Here is a 12,284-nt window from a genome sequence, read left to right as displayed (position 1 = left end):
CACATCTATAACGCAGATTTGTAGCTCTTGTAAGGTTTATTTTTTCACTTTCATTGAGCCAGGCTAACGGATCCCATAGACTTCAAGTCTTTATGCTAAGCTAACACGCATTGCTATCCACAGGAACCAAACCACTGGATGTACAGAGGTGAAAATGGTATCCAACATCTCATCTCAGTCTGGGTAAGTTGGAAAAAGGGGATTTTTCCCAAAACGTTGGAGTATTCTCGACGGAGATGCTCGATGTCATGCAGCCGCGCCTTGACAGCCAAACCCCAGCCAGTGCTGACAAGGCAAACAAACTTGAAGCAACAAGAAGAGCCTTTGATTCACGCAAAACAACAACATCTTCCTGAATGTACAGTATTTACAACAACAGAAAACAGGGCATGTGGTGACTGGTGCCAAGACAGCTCAAACTCAGGGTTATCCCTCGGGGTGGCGCTCCTCTTTACCTCCCAGGCAGGAAACCCGAGCCGGTCCTGTCAGTCTGAAGCGCCCGGCCAGGTCCTCATCAAGCTCCTCGAGCTCCTCGTCACCTCTGGCCTCTGCAGCGTCTCGTGTTGAGCTTCCTGACCGAACCCGGATCGGCGTCACATCACTGCCTGGCACGGGCGAAGATCTCCCGCAGCCACGGTGAGTCCTCGTAGAGGCGAGGGTCGCCCAGGTACTCCGACGTCCGCTTGTAGAAGTAGTAGTACAACACAGAGGCTGTGAAGAAAAACACACACGTCTTCACTTTGTAAACTATATCCCTGATTTTTAACCCTCTGAAACTTCAATACATGGCCAACACACAATTCCCTTTAATTCAGATTTAAACATGTTTGGCCTGTGTAGATGATTTTTTAAATTACAGACTCTCAAAAGACATTTTTACAGGGAAATAGCAGTGTCAAAGAAAAGTAAAAAAATAGAAGTGATGTAGTAAAAAAGTAATAAGAACAAGTAAAATAGACAGATAGATAGATGATAGACAGATTTAGATATGTATAAAATCTTAAACTGAAAACTAAAAATTATAAATCGTTATGACAGTGTGTGCATTCTGTCAGAAAAACCTGCATGTCGTCCCCTCTCTCTGCTCTCTCTCTCATTATCTACACCTGCCCACGTATCAGCATAACAGACCTGCAGGGGTTAATCGAGTTGCCGATCAATACCAACAACTCAATAATTACTTACTTGGCCTGGTGCTGACATTTCTAGAATTCAAAACTCAAAAATATGCAGCCGACCAATCAAATGTAAACTGCATGTTGGCTCATGAAAATAACACAGAATGTAGAATTACATCAAGCAGAGGAGAGAAATGCAGCAAATATACAGCAGACAGGTTTATTGTAAGTAAATGCAGCAACCAGCCTGCTGGTTTTTACTTCACTTCCAGCTGATTCTGCTTAATTTGTCATAATTTGTCATTTATCAATTTATCATAGAAACCTCTTATTTTGCTTATTACACCAAGTAGATAATAACTGGATGCAAATATTTTGATTATCGCAGGTCTGACATCTCTGGGCTAACATGTCCTTTTCAAATTAGTAAGCGGAGCACAGCATCACGCTACATTAATTTTAAGACACACACGTTCTCCCTCTCACGTTTCCATCTGAAGACAGAGGATGTGCTGCAGGTGAGCGAACACCATAAGACGGTTTGTTCTTGTGGCAAATGACAAAGCTGTGTGACTCTGCGTCGCGACAAATTAAGTCCTCGATGAAAACATGAATTCCAGTGTAATACCTTGGCCGTCATTAAAGGTTGTAATTTATAATAAAAGTAATAAATCAGGATGCGCTCCATGGAGTGCAACCCTCCCCCAACTTTTCAAGGGAACAATCCTCCAACTCACAAAGCTGCAGTCGGCTTATGTTCATGCTGGTTTACTGTTTGTCTTCCAGAGCTGATTTTCCAAGAATCGGACAGGGAATGCGATGCTGCTTAGCGGGCAGCTTGTAAGCTCTCCATGTCAGTGTCTTTCCCCCAAACAGACACACACAGGCTTTGTTGGCAGAGATAATTACTCACTGCCCCATTAACCTTAATTTATGTACACATGATTTGCCTATGAAAGGCTGCATTGTTATATTTAGTGTTGTAAGTCACTCGCTGAGGTTAGTGGAAACATCATACGGGTCTGAGCTCAGATGTTTTCTCCAAAACACGCCACAGCAGTCAAATGCACGAGCCTAACCAGTATTTCCAGCGCAGTGCTGGAGCATGCGTGCAGCAGCATAATGAGTCAAGTTTCTCAATGAATGAGATCTGATGAACTGCGGGTGGTTCTGCAGCTCTGAGTCATCTCTCACAACAACGTCCATGCACAGTGCAGCGCTGTGCCCGGGGGTCGTGAGCGGCGGAGGAAACACTGAGACATAAAACAAATACACCCTGTACTCTCCTATTAATAATGAGCTATCAACCGCAGAGAACAACAGCAGCCAGACTATTAATCCTTTTATCCACTAATGAGCTTATGTGTATGGAAAAATCACACCCATATGGCCGTGTGAGATCACTGCATGGTGCGTGCCAGTGAGACGCAGTGCTGCAGTGACCTGGGAGGGGGGTACAGGGGAAAAACTCAGAGGCCGGGTGGACGAAGCTACAAGCCGGGCTGAGTTCTTCACCTGAATTTAACCAACAGTGAGGAATAAAACGCAGGATTCAAGATGAGGTTGTGCATTCAGCCCACTGACTGGTCCTCTAAGAATAAACATCATGGGGGAAAAAACTAAAAAGAGGCCTGAGCAGACGTTTCACACATCTCAGCATCCAGCTCAGGAGAAACAAACCTGGAAAAGCGTTGTTGTACGCTGCACACCGGCATTTGAGATTTCTCTGACCTTCAAAATGCATAATAAATATTTAAAATATTACCTGCCTTAAAAATGTCCTCTGAATTACCTCTCTGGTTTGATCTCAGAGGAGGAGGTGAAAAGATTACATAATTCACAAATGAAGGGCATTACAATGATACAAAGATAGCAACTGTTTTTTGTTTTTTTTACATATATGTATTTATATAGGCTGACATGAGACTGAGAAGAGAAAATTATTTACATATGTTTGTCCTTTGCAAAAATAATACTAACTGAACTGAAACAAATGAGTTTAGATGAGATGAAAACAGTTAAAAAATAACCGTATTTGCTTGGTATGGAAAAAAAACAAAACAAAAAACAAAACATATTTTAAAATGAGATTCTTACAAATTCTTTGGAAGACAAACAGCACTTGAAGGCCATCTGTCCAGATAAATCTGTTGGAGCTCAGCCAGCGGAGATTCTGCAAAAATGACAAAGACAGCAGCAAAAGGTCACTTCACTTTACTGAGAACAAACACACATCAGCTGCTGGGACGGATCAACGTCATCACGTTGTACGCTTTATTGTATTAATACAGCGCATTTTATGCAGTTGTGATGTGTAATGACTGAACAAACAAACAAATAAACAAACAAACAACAACAACAAAGTGAGCACAGTGACATTTGTTTTTCTTGCCCTCTGTGAGGATTAAATCGAGGTCGTCATCCTGTTTGTTGTAAACTTGTGGGCATGGAAACCCTTTGAGACTGTGAACAGTGATGCTGGACTTTCAATCAATAACCAATAATAAAAATAAAAATAAATAAATGAAACCAGAAACTGTGGAAACACTATCACGAATCTCATGCATTTGCAGTGAGGAAACACCAGAGGGGCAGAGTTAAGACCAGTAAGAAGCAGATCAAACTCAAAATCCTATCAAAATAAAAGCAGTAATGAGATATGAAAAAGGAGAAGATAAACAAATAAAAAACAAACAAACAAACAAATAAATAAATAGGAAAATAAAAACTGTGGATAAGAAAGTAAGTGAATGGTTTAGAGTGCAAAACAAAATAATAAAAAAGAGAAGTCACGTATAGAAATGAGTGAACCCAGAAAATAAAAGGTAGCCTATTAAAAGGGAAGTAATGCAGAAAATAAAAGGATAGACCAAGAAGCTAAACAGGCTAAAATACATAAACAAACATATAAGTAAACAGCTACATTTTAATTAAAAGCCAGGCCAAAAAGGAAGGTCTTGAGTTTGCGTTTAAAAAGCATCAATATTCTCTGCCGCCTTCAGGTTTTAAATAAACTTTAAATAAATTTGAACTTGACCTCTGCTCGGGCCGCTGGAATCAGACTGAAAAAGGGTAAAAAAAAATGTCCGGGTGCTTTCAGATGCTGATTTCTTTCTGCCCTAGTGACTAGATTTGGAAAGGTGGACTTCTGGCAGTTTTCCAATCTCTCTCACATTTTTTTTTTTTTTTTTTTTTAGCTTTTACTTACCCAGGGCAGTGTGTGTAGGGCAGCACTCACACAGTTACAGTCTCTAACTCCTATAACCTTTAGGCCACATTTGCCCCTAGCTTTTGTTTGATCAGTTGCTTCATTTTATTGTACCTGAAGGATTTTGTTCCCTCATTCATTTGTTCTGCAACTGAACACACAACCCGCTGACATTAAATGTTCTGTCTATTATTCAGCTTTCATATAACTCTTATTCTCTCAAATGTTACATATCGCTGCTGTCCAGCCAAAACCTTGTATCTCTATAATAACAACCATCATCAAACATCATATTTTCAAAAACTCAGGACAACAGTCCATTTTTCAGTTTATATGATTTGTACAACTTTCTGAACCCACAGAGAAGGATGTAAATACTCAAATTAAGCTAAAATATGAAAATCACCAAAACTAGAGATACAAGGTTTTCAGTGGGCAGCGAAGACATTTCACTAATACACAAACAGCTGTTAATATCAAGCTTGTGCACCAGAGAAATTCATATGCACAAAGCAATACTTCTGATACAACTCAAAGACATAAGACATAAGACGTCTGGACCAAAAGTTTTGTTTTTAAAGCCTTGTAGCTGAATTTGAGCTGAGCTGACTACAGCATTTAGAAAACTTTGAAGGGAACATCTGGGGTCTCATTTTGACATGTTCTGAAGGAATATTTCTCCTTTACAAAACACGATAGGTTTTTATTTGGGGTGTAAAATCAAACCCTACAATGTGCAACTTTAAAAACACATCCACTGCATGAGAGCCGTCTAACCACACACTGAGCTGAACAATTAATAAATATACTGAACGTTTTTTATGTTTGTTTTAGCAAACTAAGTAAACTTTTGCTGTTGAAAGAATATTTGTTGATTTCACTGTGTTTGTCAAAATCTATGAATGAAAAAATGTGCAAATAAGACAAAACACAGAGAACATTAGCGGAAGATGTTTTTTTTTTTTTTTTTTTCCTGCTTGATGTGCAAACCAAAACAAACCGAAACCAGGACCCAAAAGCTGCGATACAAACTGAATCCTGGGTAATATTCTCGTCGGTCTTTTGTACTCTGCAGGTACGTACCATCATCCATGTGTGGAGGATGATGCTGAGGGTCAGATAGAGCGAGGAGAGCAGCAGCATCACTCTGAAGCGCTCCAGTAATATGAAGACCAGGCCCACCTGGAACACGTAGGTGTTAAACAGCATCAACAGAATGATGATGAGGTTGAAGAGGATGGAGATGTCCTGGATACTGAGAGAGGAGAGGAGGGAAGAGAAGAGAAGAGAAGAGAAGAGAAGAGAAGAGAAGAAGAGAGGGGAAGAGAAGAGAAAAGAAGAGAGGAGAAGAGAAGTGTAATTATACACAGTAACTAGTTTTTGTGTACTAGTACTTTTCTGAGTATTTTTTAAGTCAGTAATTTTACTTTGACTTCAGTCCATTTTAACTTGATTTTTGTCACTCACTACATTTTAAATCAGATCCATTACAGAGAACAGATGATCAGCGACAGATTGTGGAACCTTTCACAATAAAAGCTCTGTCATCAAAGAGCCTGCTTCTACTTTATTGGTTCTACTTTTTGTCATTTTCCAAGTTTCACAATAAAAAACTGCACTATGACAAACTGCAGTGAGGACCATTTAGACTGAAGGGGAAAAAAATGTGGAATAAGTGTGGGGAAAAAAGGGGAAAATAGCATTAATCATGTGAGCCATGTAGACTCAACCATCATATGGTGTGCTTATTTTCATATTAGTCAGTTGAGTCTACAGGGTCCTCACTTCAGTTGAGTGTAATGCCCCTTTAAAAGCATGCAGTGTGCAGCGTGTTCTCTCCTCCTTTTCTAAGTGCATGGAAAAGATCCCAGCTAACACAGTTACTGTTTGGAAAAAGGAGCTCAGTCACTTTTACTGCCAGGACATTTGACATGAGACACTTTGGACTTTTACTGCAGGAGATTTTTACTGCACTACTTCTACTTCTACTGCAGTCAGATACCAGCTGAGGAACAGTACTTCTACTTCTACTGCAGTCACATACCAGCAGAGGAACAGTACTTCTACTTCTACTGCAGTCACATACCAGCAGAGAAACAGTACTTCTACTTCTACTGCAGTCACATACCAGCAGAGGAGCAGTACTTCTACTTCTACTGCAGTCACATACCAGCAGAGGAACAATACTTTTATTAGAGTGACAATTTGTAGTACTTTTCCCACCACTGAATATATCACTACAGCTCATGTGAACTGGTGGTGGTTTAATGTAAATGAGATGGTCCAGATTAAGTGAGCAGAAAGAGGATGACTTCATTAAAAGCTGACTGGCTGTGGGCAGCGCTGTGCCGTTTCATTACAGCGCCACAAAGCAGATGACTACAGCAAACTATTCCTAGCCTGGGATGTTTTCCCCCTTGAGCCTAACATAATATTTTGGCTGCTGAAGTAGCAGCACTCCCCAGTATGTGAGAGGCAGCCCAATCAGCAGCACGGGGAACTCGGGTCTTACATGAAGAGTACGAGCTGGACAGCCGGCTCGGCCCTCAGGAGCTCGCTGAAGGAGTTGACGAACAGGTCGAAGGACAGCAGGCTCAGCTGGATCAGCAGCACCAGGGAGTAGTTGCTGGTTTGTAGCGTCTCCGGCCCGAAGGGGGGACGCCCCGGGGGATTGTGGTTCCACGATGGATCCAAGGCTGCAGTGCACTCATGCACACATTACACAGAAACATCAATCCGCATACAGCGGCGCCGGCGTTTTTTCAGCGTTGAGCGAGGCGTTCAAGTGTCTCTTGTGTCCACTTTTGATTGTCCAAATGAGGGGGATAGACTGGCGGCAGAAGGGGCTAAAACACTGCATTCGGGTCCATTATCACTCTGTAAAATGAGCCCGGTGAAACAGAAATGGTGGATGTGTGCTGATGTTCACAGTTCCAGCTCCAGGACAGTGGCAGCACATTATAATCTACGGCACGGTGATGAGCAGTGCCGACACGCCGTGGCAGCAAAAAAGGTGCAGAGTGTGTTCCTCAGCCGTCATATTCGTAATGACAGAGCATCAACCCCGAAGCTAAATCCAGCAGAAATTCTGTGGAAAGATATAAGAAAGAAACCTTAGATGAGTGTTGTGGGGGGAACACGTCATGCTGGCTCTTAGTTTCCCACAAGAAAAACAAAGACGCAGTGTAACTCCCACTCAGTGGCAGATTTACAAGCCCCCACATGACAAGGAGAAAAAAAAAAAAAACGACTTTCCAAACCTTTGAAACTGACACTAGAGTTTTCTTACAGTTAAAAAGAAATGAATTCAGTTTAAAAAGCCAAATAACATGAGGTATTCTTTAGAGATATTTTATATGGGTTTCACACACACTATACTTTGCATATTCATACCAATTTCACCAGACATCTGCTGGTTTGTGGCAGTGCTGTGGAGGCAGTAGTGCTTTATAACGGAGTGAAGGGATGCCAGTCAATCTGCAGCATATTATTTTACATGGGGTGAACAATTTTTTTAGTTTAACCGGATCTAGTTACATGAGCACTCTTCTGATTGATTATGTTTATCTGCTGTGAAAAATCAGAATCAGAAATGAATTAAATCAATTGTGAAAACTTATTTTTATCGTTAAGGCCTTCTTATAATGTTTTCCTGTTATTGTTATGCTTACTTTCAGTCTTAACTCCTGCTCTATACTGCTCTTTATTATTTCTGACGTTGTCCTTGCGTATTGCACTGCTCTATTTTAAGTTTTAGTCTATTTTAAGTTTGACTCACTCGTTGTTTTTACACTTGCTCCTTGTTGCTTTAGATACAGTTTTTAATCATCCATTATCTCTCACATTTTATTACTCCTTATACCTTCCTTTTTTTAATTACTGTGTATTTTATTGTTGTGTTTTTTATGTGTCTGTTGTAAAGCACTTTGTAATGCTGGTTTTGATTAGTGCTATATAAATAAACTTTACAAATTATTCTTATAAATACTTCACTAATCCCAGTGGGGGAATTGGGTAAAAAGAGCGAAATCCACTTTTTAAACCCGAACAAGCAGCTCTTTAAGAGGAAAACACTGAAAATCTGGATCCTTGCATCAAATATTTGGTCACCATGCCGATGTTATAAAGAAATTGCTGGAAGTGGAGGACCAAAATAGCCTCCCACCTTGTGAATCACTCTTATTCCTGGGGTGTTTGACAGCAGGGGGGGAGGATTACTGCCATACTGCCCCGGTGCTTCTAGTAACAGCTTGCCCAACAGGTACTGGGCTGTGAGTAACCTGCATCGCTCTAATTCACTCGCAGAACAGCAAAAGATGAAGTCAGAGGATCGGCGTGGTGATGAATGAATCAGTTTTGCTCCTTGTTAGCGGGACAGCAGCTGATATGAGCCACAGAGGCCAAAGTGTCACGACATGTAAACAAAACCAGGCGGAGAGTTACATTACATGCTCTTTTTAAAAGAGTTTTTCAAGATACAGTTTAACAAAATTTTAGACTACAGACTACATGGTTTGAACAAACTCCTTCAGCTTCGACAATAAGCCGCTGCCAGTGGGAAAAAAAACAAAAAACAAATCAGGACTTTTTTTAAACAGAACTTGGAACAGGTTAGATCCAAGGATATTTGTGGATTTCTCCCTACAGATACTAAAATGAATAATCCGTTTTCTTATGTTCATCTAAATGTAGTATATGAGAGTGTTAATAAAGTGAGTATAGTCTATAACAGGCATTTTCCCATCAGGTTAAGTGCAGCATGTCAGTATCAGGTTCAGCAGCAGGTTTAGTGCTCTGTAAGGTCAGAAATGTTGAATTTCAAGCCAAAGAGCCTGAAATTAAGAGATGGATAAATGAAATTAGATAACATGTTTATGTGGAAATCAAGACTAGTGAATGACTTTTGAGGCCGACTATTTACTAAATTGAATTTAAGACATTTTGAAGGACCTGCAGATGTCCTGATAACAAAACAAATCTCAGCCTCTTGCACCGCACCACAGTCAGCACAAAGCCTCCCAACGACTGGACTTACAATAAAAGCCACTCTACATCAAGATGTTCTGAGTAACAACATTAATATTTACCTTTTACCAGCAATGTGATTCTGATGACTCCAAAATTCACCAACAGCTTCTCCTGCTGTGCTCACCTCATGCCATCCCGGCAAAACAGAAAAAATGGCCGCTTAGGCGTTCCTTGAAATCCTTTGTCATCCGTTACATCAAGGGCTATTTCCTCCTCTTCTCCTTGGCTGGATATATTTACATTGGCCTGCGAAGAACACAAGATCCTTTCACTGCTGCCCGAGGTGTTAGATAAGTAGGAACGTCTTTGCCCGTGGCTCCTAGGGCATCTTCAAGCCAGGCTCAGTATCCAGCAGGCTTCGTCACCGTAACACCAGGTGGATCCTATTATGACCCCCAGACGCATAAACTGTGAGATGTATTTATAGCCTGGCACGGCGGTGGCAGGTGCAAGGAAGATTAAGCCCAGTTTTAAACACCGAGGAGGGCCGAGGAGTGTCAACAGTGAGGCTGAATACAAATTGTTGAAGCTCCAGGCTGAACCGCTGACACCGTGTCGGTCCTGCTTGTTTGTAGGCGAAAACTGGATAAGAAATGTATATACAAAAGGGAGAGAAAATGACAGAATGAGAGACAAACAGCTCTTGATTAAGGTTTTTCCAGTGTCATGAGTACACATCAGACTCCTCTTCCCTTCCCTTTCTTTCTTTTCATTCAGTTGCAAGCAAAAATGTCACAGTTTGTCAGATATTTCATCCAGTTCAAAGCAAAAATGTCACAGTTTGTCAGATATTTCATTATCCTTTGACCAAATACAGGCCCTAACTAAAGAAGCCAAGCATTTGTGGTTGTTATTACGCCACCAGCCTGAGGTTGTTGCTGTTTTTCTGTGCAACTTAATCTTCTTAAGAAACCCGCCAGCAGCCTGTTGCTTTACACAGAAGTGATATCCTGATGTCTAGCAGCCGCACAGTCGACAGCTACAAGCCAAACTAGTGTCAAAACACAACATGAATGTGTACCTGGAGACAGTCTGACAAATGAAGACTGATTTCAGGGGCCGGTGTCTCTGGGCGCAAATCTCTCCAAATTGCACACCGTCCAGGGGATCCATGAACGCAGCACGCACCACACACAGATCCACAGCTTGTGTGGAGGTTTAATCCCACCACTTCCCTAATAGAGGGGCACATGATTTTTTGCCATGTGTGGTATGAATTCTTGTCATATTTCCCATTATGTACGCCTTGCTAAAAGTATACTGCACAACATGTGTACACACTGAGTGATGACATTGTGCTGCATTTATTTATTTAAGGCATAATTTTTATTTTCTTAATTTTAATGTGTGTTGTGTATCTTGTTTGTGTCATATGTTCATTTTTTTTGTTTGTTTGTTTTTCTAATGGACTCCGATCGCTGAACTGCAATTTGTTAAAAATAAAATAAAACAAAAATGTTGTGGGTTGATTTTTTTTTTTTTTTACAAATGACAACTGGTTATGACTGTAGTCACCTCTGACTAAATGATGGCAGATTATTGCCGGATGCTGTGTGAGCATTTTCAGTCACCCTCCATTTCAAGATTACGGTAAAGTTTCCAGGAAAGCCACCTGAGGCCAGAGGAGAGCCAATGTCATCTAGTGGCTAATCTGCATTACTACCACCACACATGCAGACCCAGAGCCGAGAGCCGGCATGAGAACGCCAGAGGCCCCGAGTGTGTTCTGATGTGGTGTTTGAATGTGGGACTGGCAATTTTACAACCAATTATTGTTCAGTGTCTGTCAGATGTTCACTGAAAATAAATGCCATGCAGTGAGCTGTGCATGTTTTAAATTCCACTGTAACAGAGAAGTCTGTGCTTTCAAAGTCAGATTTATGTAGGGCCCACGCAGGGAACAGCTGTGTCCAGGATGAGCTTCACTGTCTATGGTGATGATACAGTACATTTGAAAAGGATACTACACAACAAACATACAAAATATTTAAGATACCCTGCAGTTGTTATGACCCCGGGGTCGTAGGGACGTTTTGTGTGTACCTCTTTGTGCAGTGTTTTCTTCCCTTGGTGCGCCTGCTGTGGTGTGTGTGTGTGTGTGTGTGTGTGATGGGTTGCAGGTGAACTCAGCTGATTGTGATTGTGTGTGTGTGTGTGTGTGTGCATGTAGGCTGTTCCAGGGAGCTGACTGGTTTCAGCATCCGAGGGGGAGGTTTGATGGCCAGCTTTTTTTTTTTTTTTTTTTGGTTTGGATCCTTTTTTCTCCTGTTTTGGTTAAGTTAAGTTAAGTTAGGAGTCAGTCCTGTTGGGTTTCTCTTGTTTGCTGTTTTGCCCTGCGCTCACCCTTAAGTCGATCAGAGATAAATCTTTAAGGGCTGCATCCTGGTTGTTGGTGATTCTTGTGGGCTGGGAAGAGCCGAGTCTCTTTCAGTATTCATGCTGCACTGGGGTTTCCCTTGGCCAGGCAGTAACACACTGTTGTATAGTGTAATATAAAGTGTAGGAAATATTTACTAACTTTTTATTTTTTCAAATTTTATTTCTAAATGTACCTCATTGTGTCTTTTCCCACATTTCATTATTTAACATTTAATTTAGATTTCATGATAAATTATCATTATTATGAATGAATGAATAAATACAGGATTTGGAAAAAAATTAAAACACTGTACTCACATACTGTAAGTAGGTTTACCTTGGGATATTACAGTAATATTATACCGACTTTCTAGTCTGATGCTCTCTGTGGGTTTTGTGTCATTTTTTCCTCAGATGCATCTTGGCAATCATTTAAGAAATTACTGTAGGCTTTTATGTGGTTCCCATTTACTGGCTGAATGATGTAAGTGTATGAATTCTAGGCATGTCACAGTTCAATAAATCCACAGTTTGGTTTGTCCTGTGGTATTTGGGTCATGATTTCAGTTTGT

At 40.9% G+C, this 12,284-nt stretch overlaps 1 protein-coding gene across 1 annotated transcript; it reads right to left on the bottom strand.

Moving 5' to 3' along the window:
- Positions 1-303: 303 nt before the first annotated feature.
- Positions 304-10,486, bottom strand: LOC115378330 (transmembrane protein 138-like). Its single transcript, XM_030078554.1, has 5 exons — positions 9,414-10,486; positions 6,839-7,414; positions 5,410-5,581; positions 3,216-3,291; positions 304-711 (listed from the first exon to the last, which is right to left on the bottom strand). Exons 3-5 carry the CDS (start codon positions 5,533-5,535, stop codon positions 599-601), a joined length of 315 nt encoding a protein of 104 aa, XP_029934414.1. The 5' UTR covers positions 5,536-5,581; positions 6,839-7,414; positions 9,414-10,486; the 3' UTR covers positions 304-598.
- Between the last annotated feature and the right edge of the window lie 1,798 nt (positions 10,487-12,284).

This window comes from Myripristis murdjan, chromosome 3 (genome assembly GCF_902150065.1).
Source record: "Myripristis murdjan chromosome 3, fMyrMur1.1, whole genome shotgun sequence".
NCBI classification, from domain to species: domain Eukaryota; kingdom Metazoa; phylum Chordata; class Actinopteri; order Holocentriformes; family Holocentridae; genus Myripristis; species Myripristis murdjan.
The sequence above is the reverse complement of the archived record's forward strand: the minus strand, read 5'-3'. Positions and strand labels throughout refer to the sequence as shown.

Excerpts from the sequence above, each read along its gene's own strand:
- LOC115378330 (XM_030078554.1), bottom strand. The coding sequence starts at position 5,535 with ATGCTGTTTAACACCTACGTGTTCCAGGTGGGCCTGGTCTTCATATTA. Across the intron at positions 3,292-5,409 it reads TCCTCCACACATGGATGATG|AATCTCCGCTGGCTGAGCTC; the intron begins GTACGTACCTGC and ends TCATTTTTGCAG. Across the intron at positions 712-3,215 it reads GTTTGTCTTCCAAAGAATTT|CCTCTGTGTTGTACTACTAC; the intron begins GTAAGAATCTCA and ends TTTTCTTCACAG.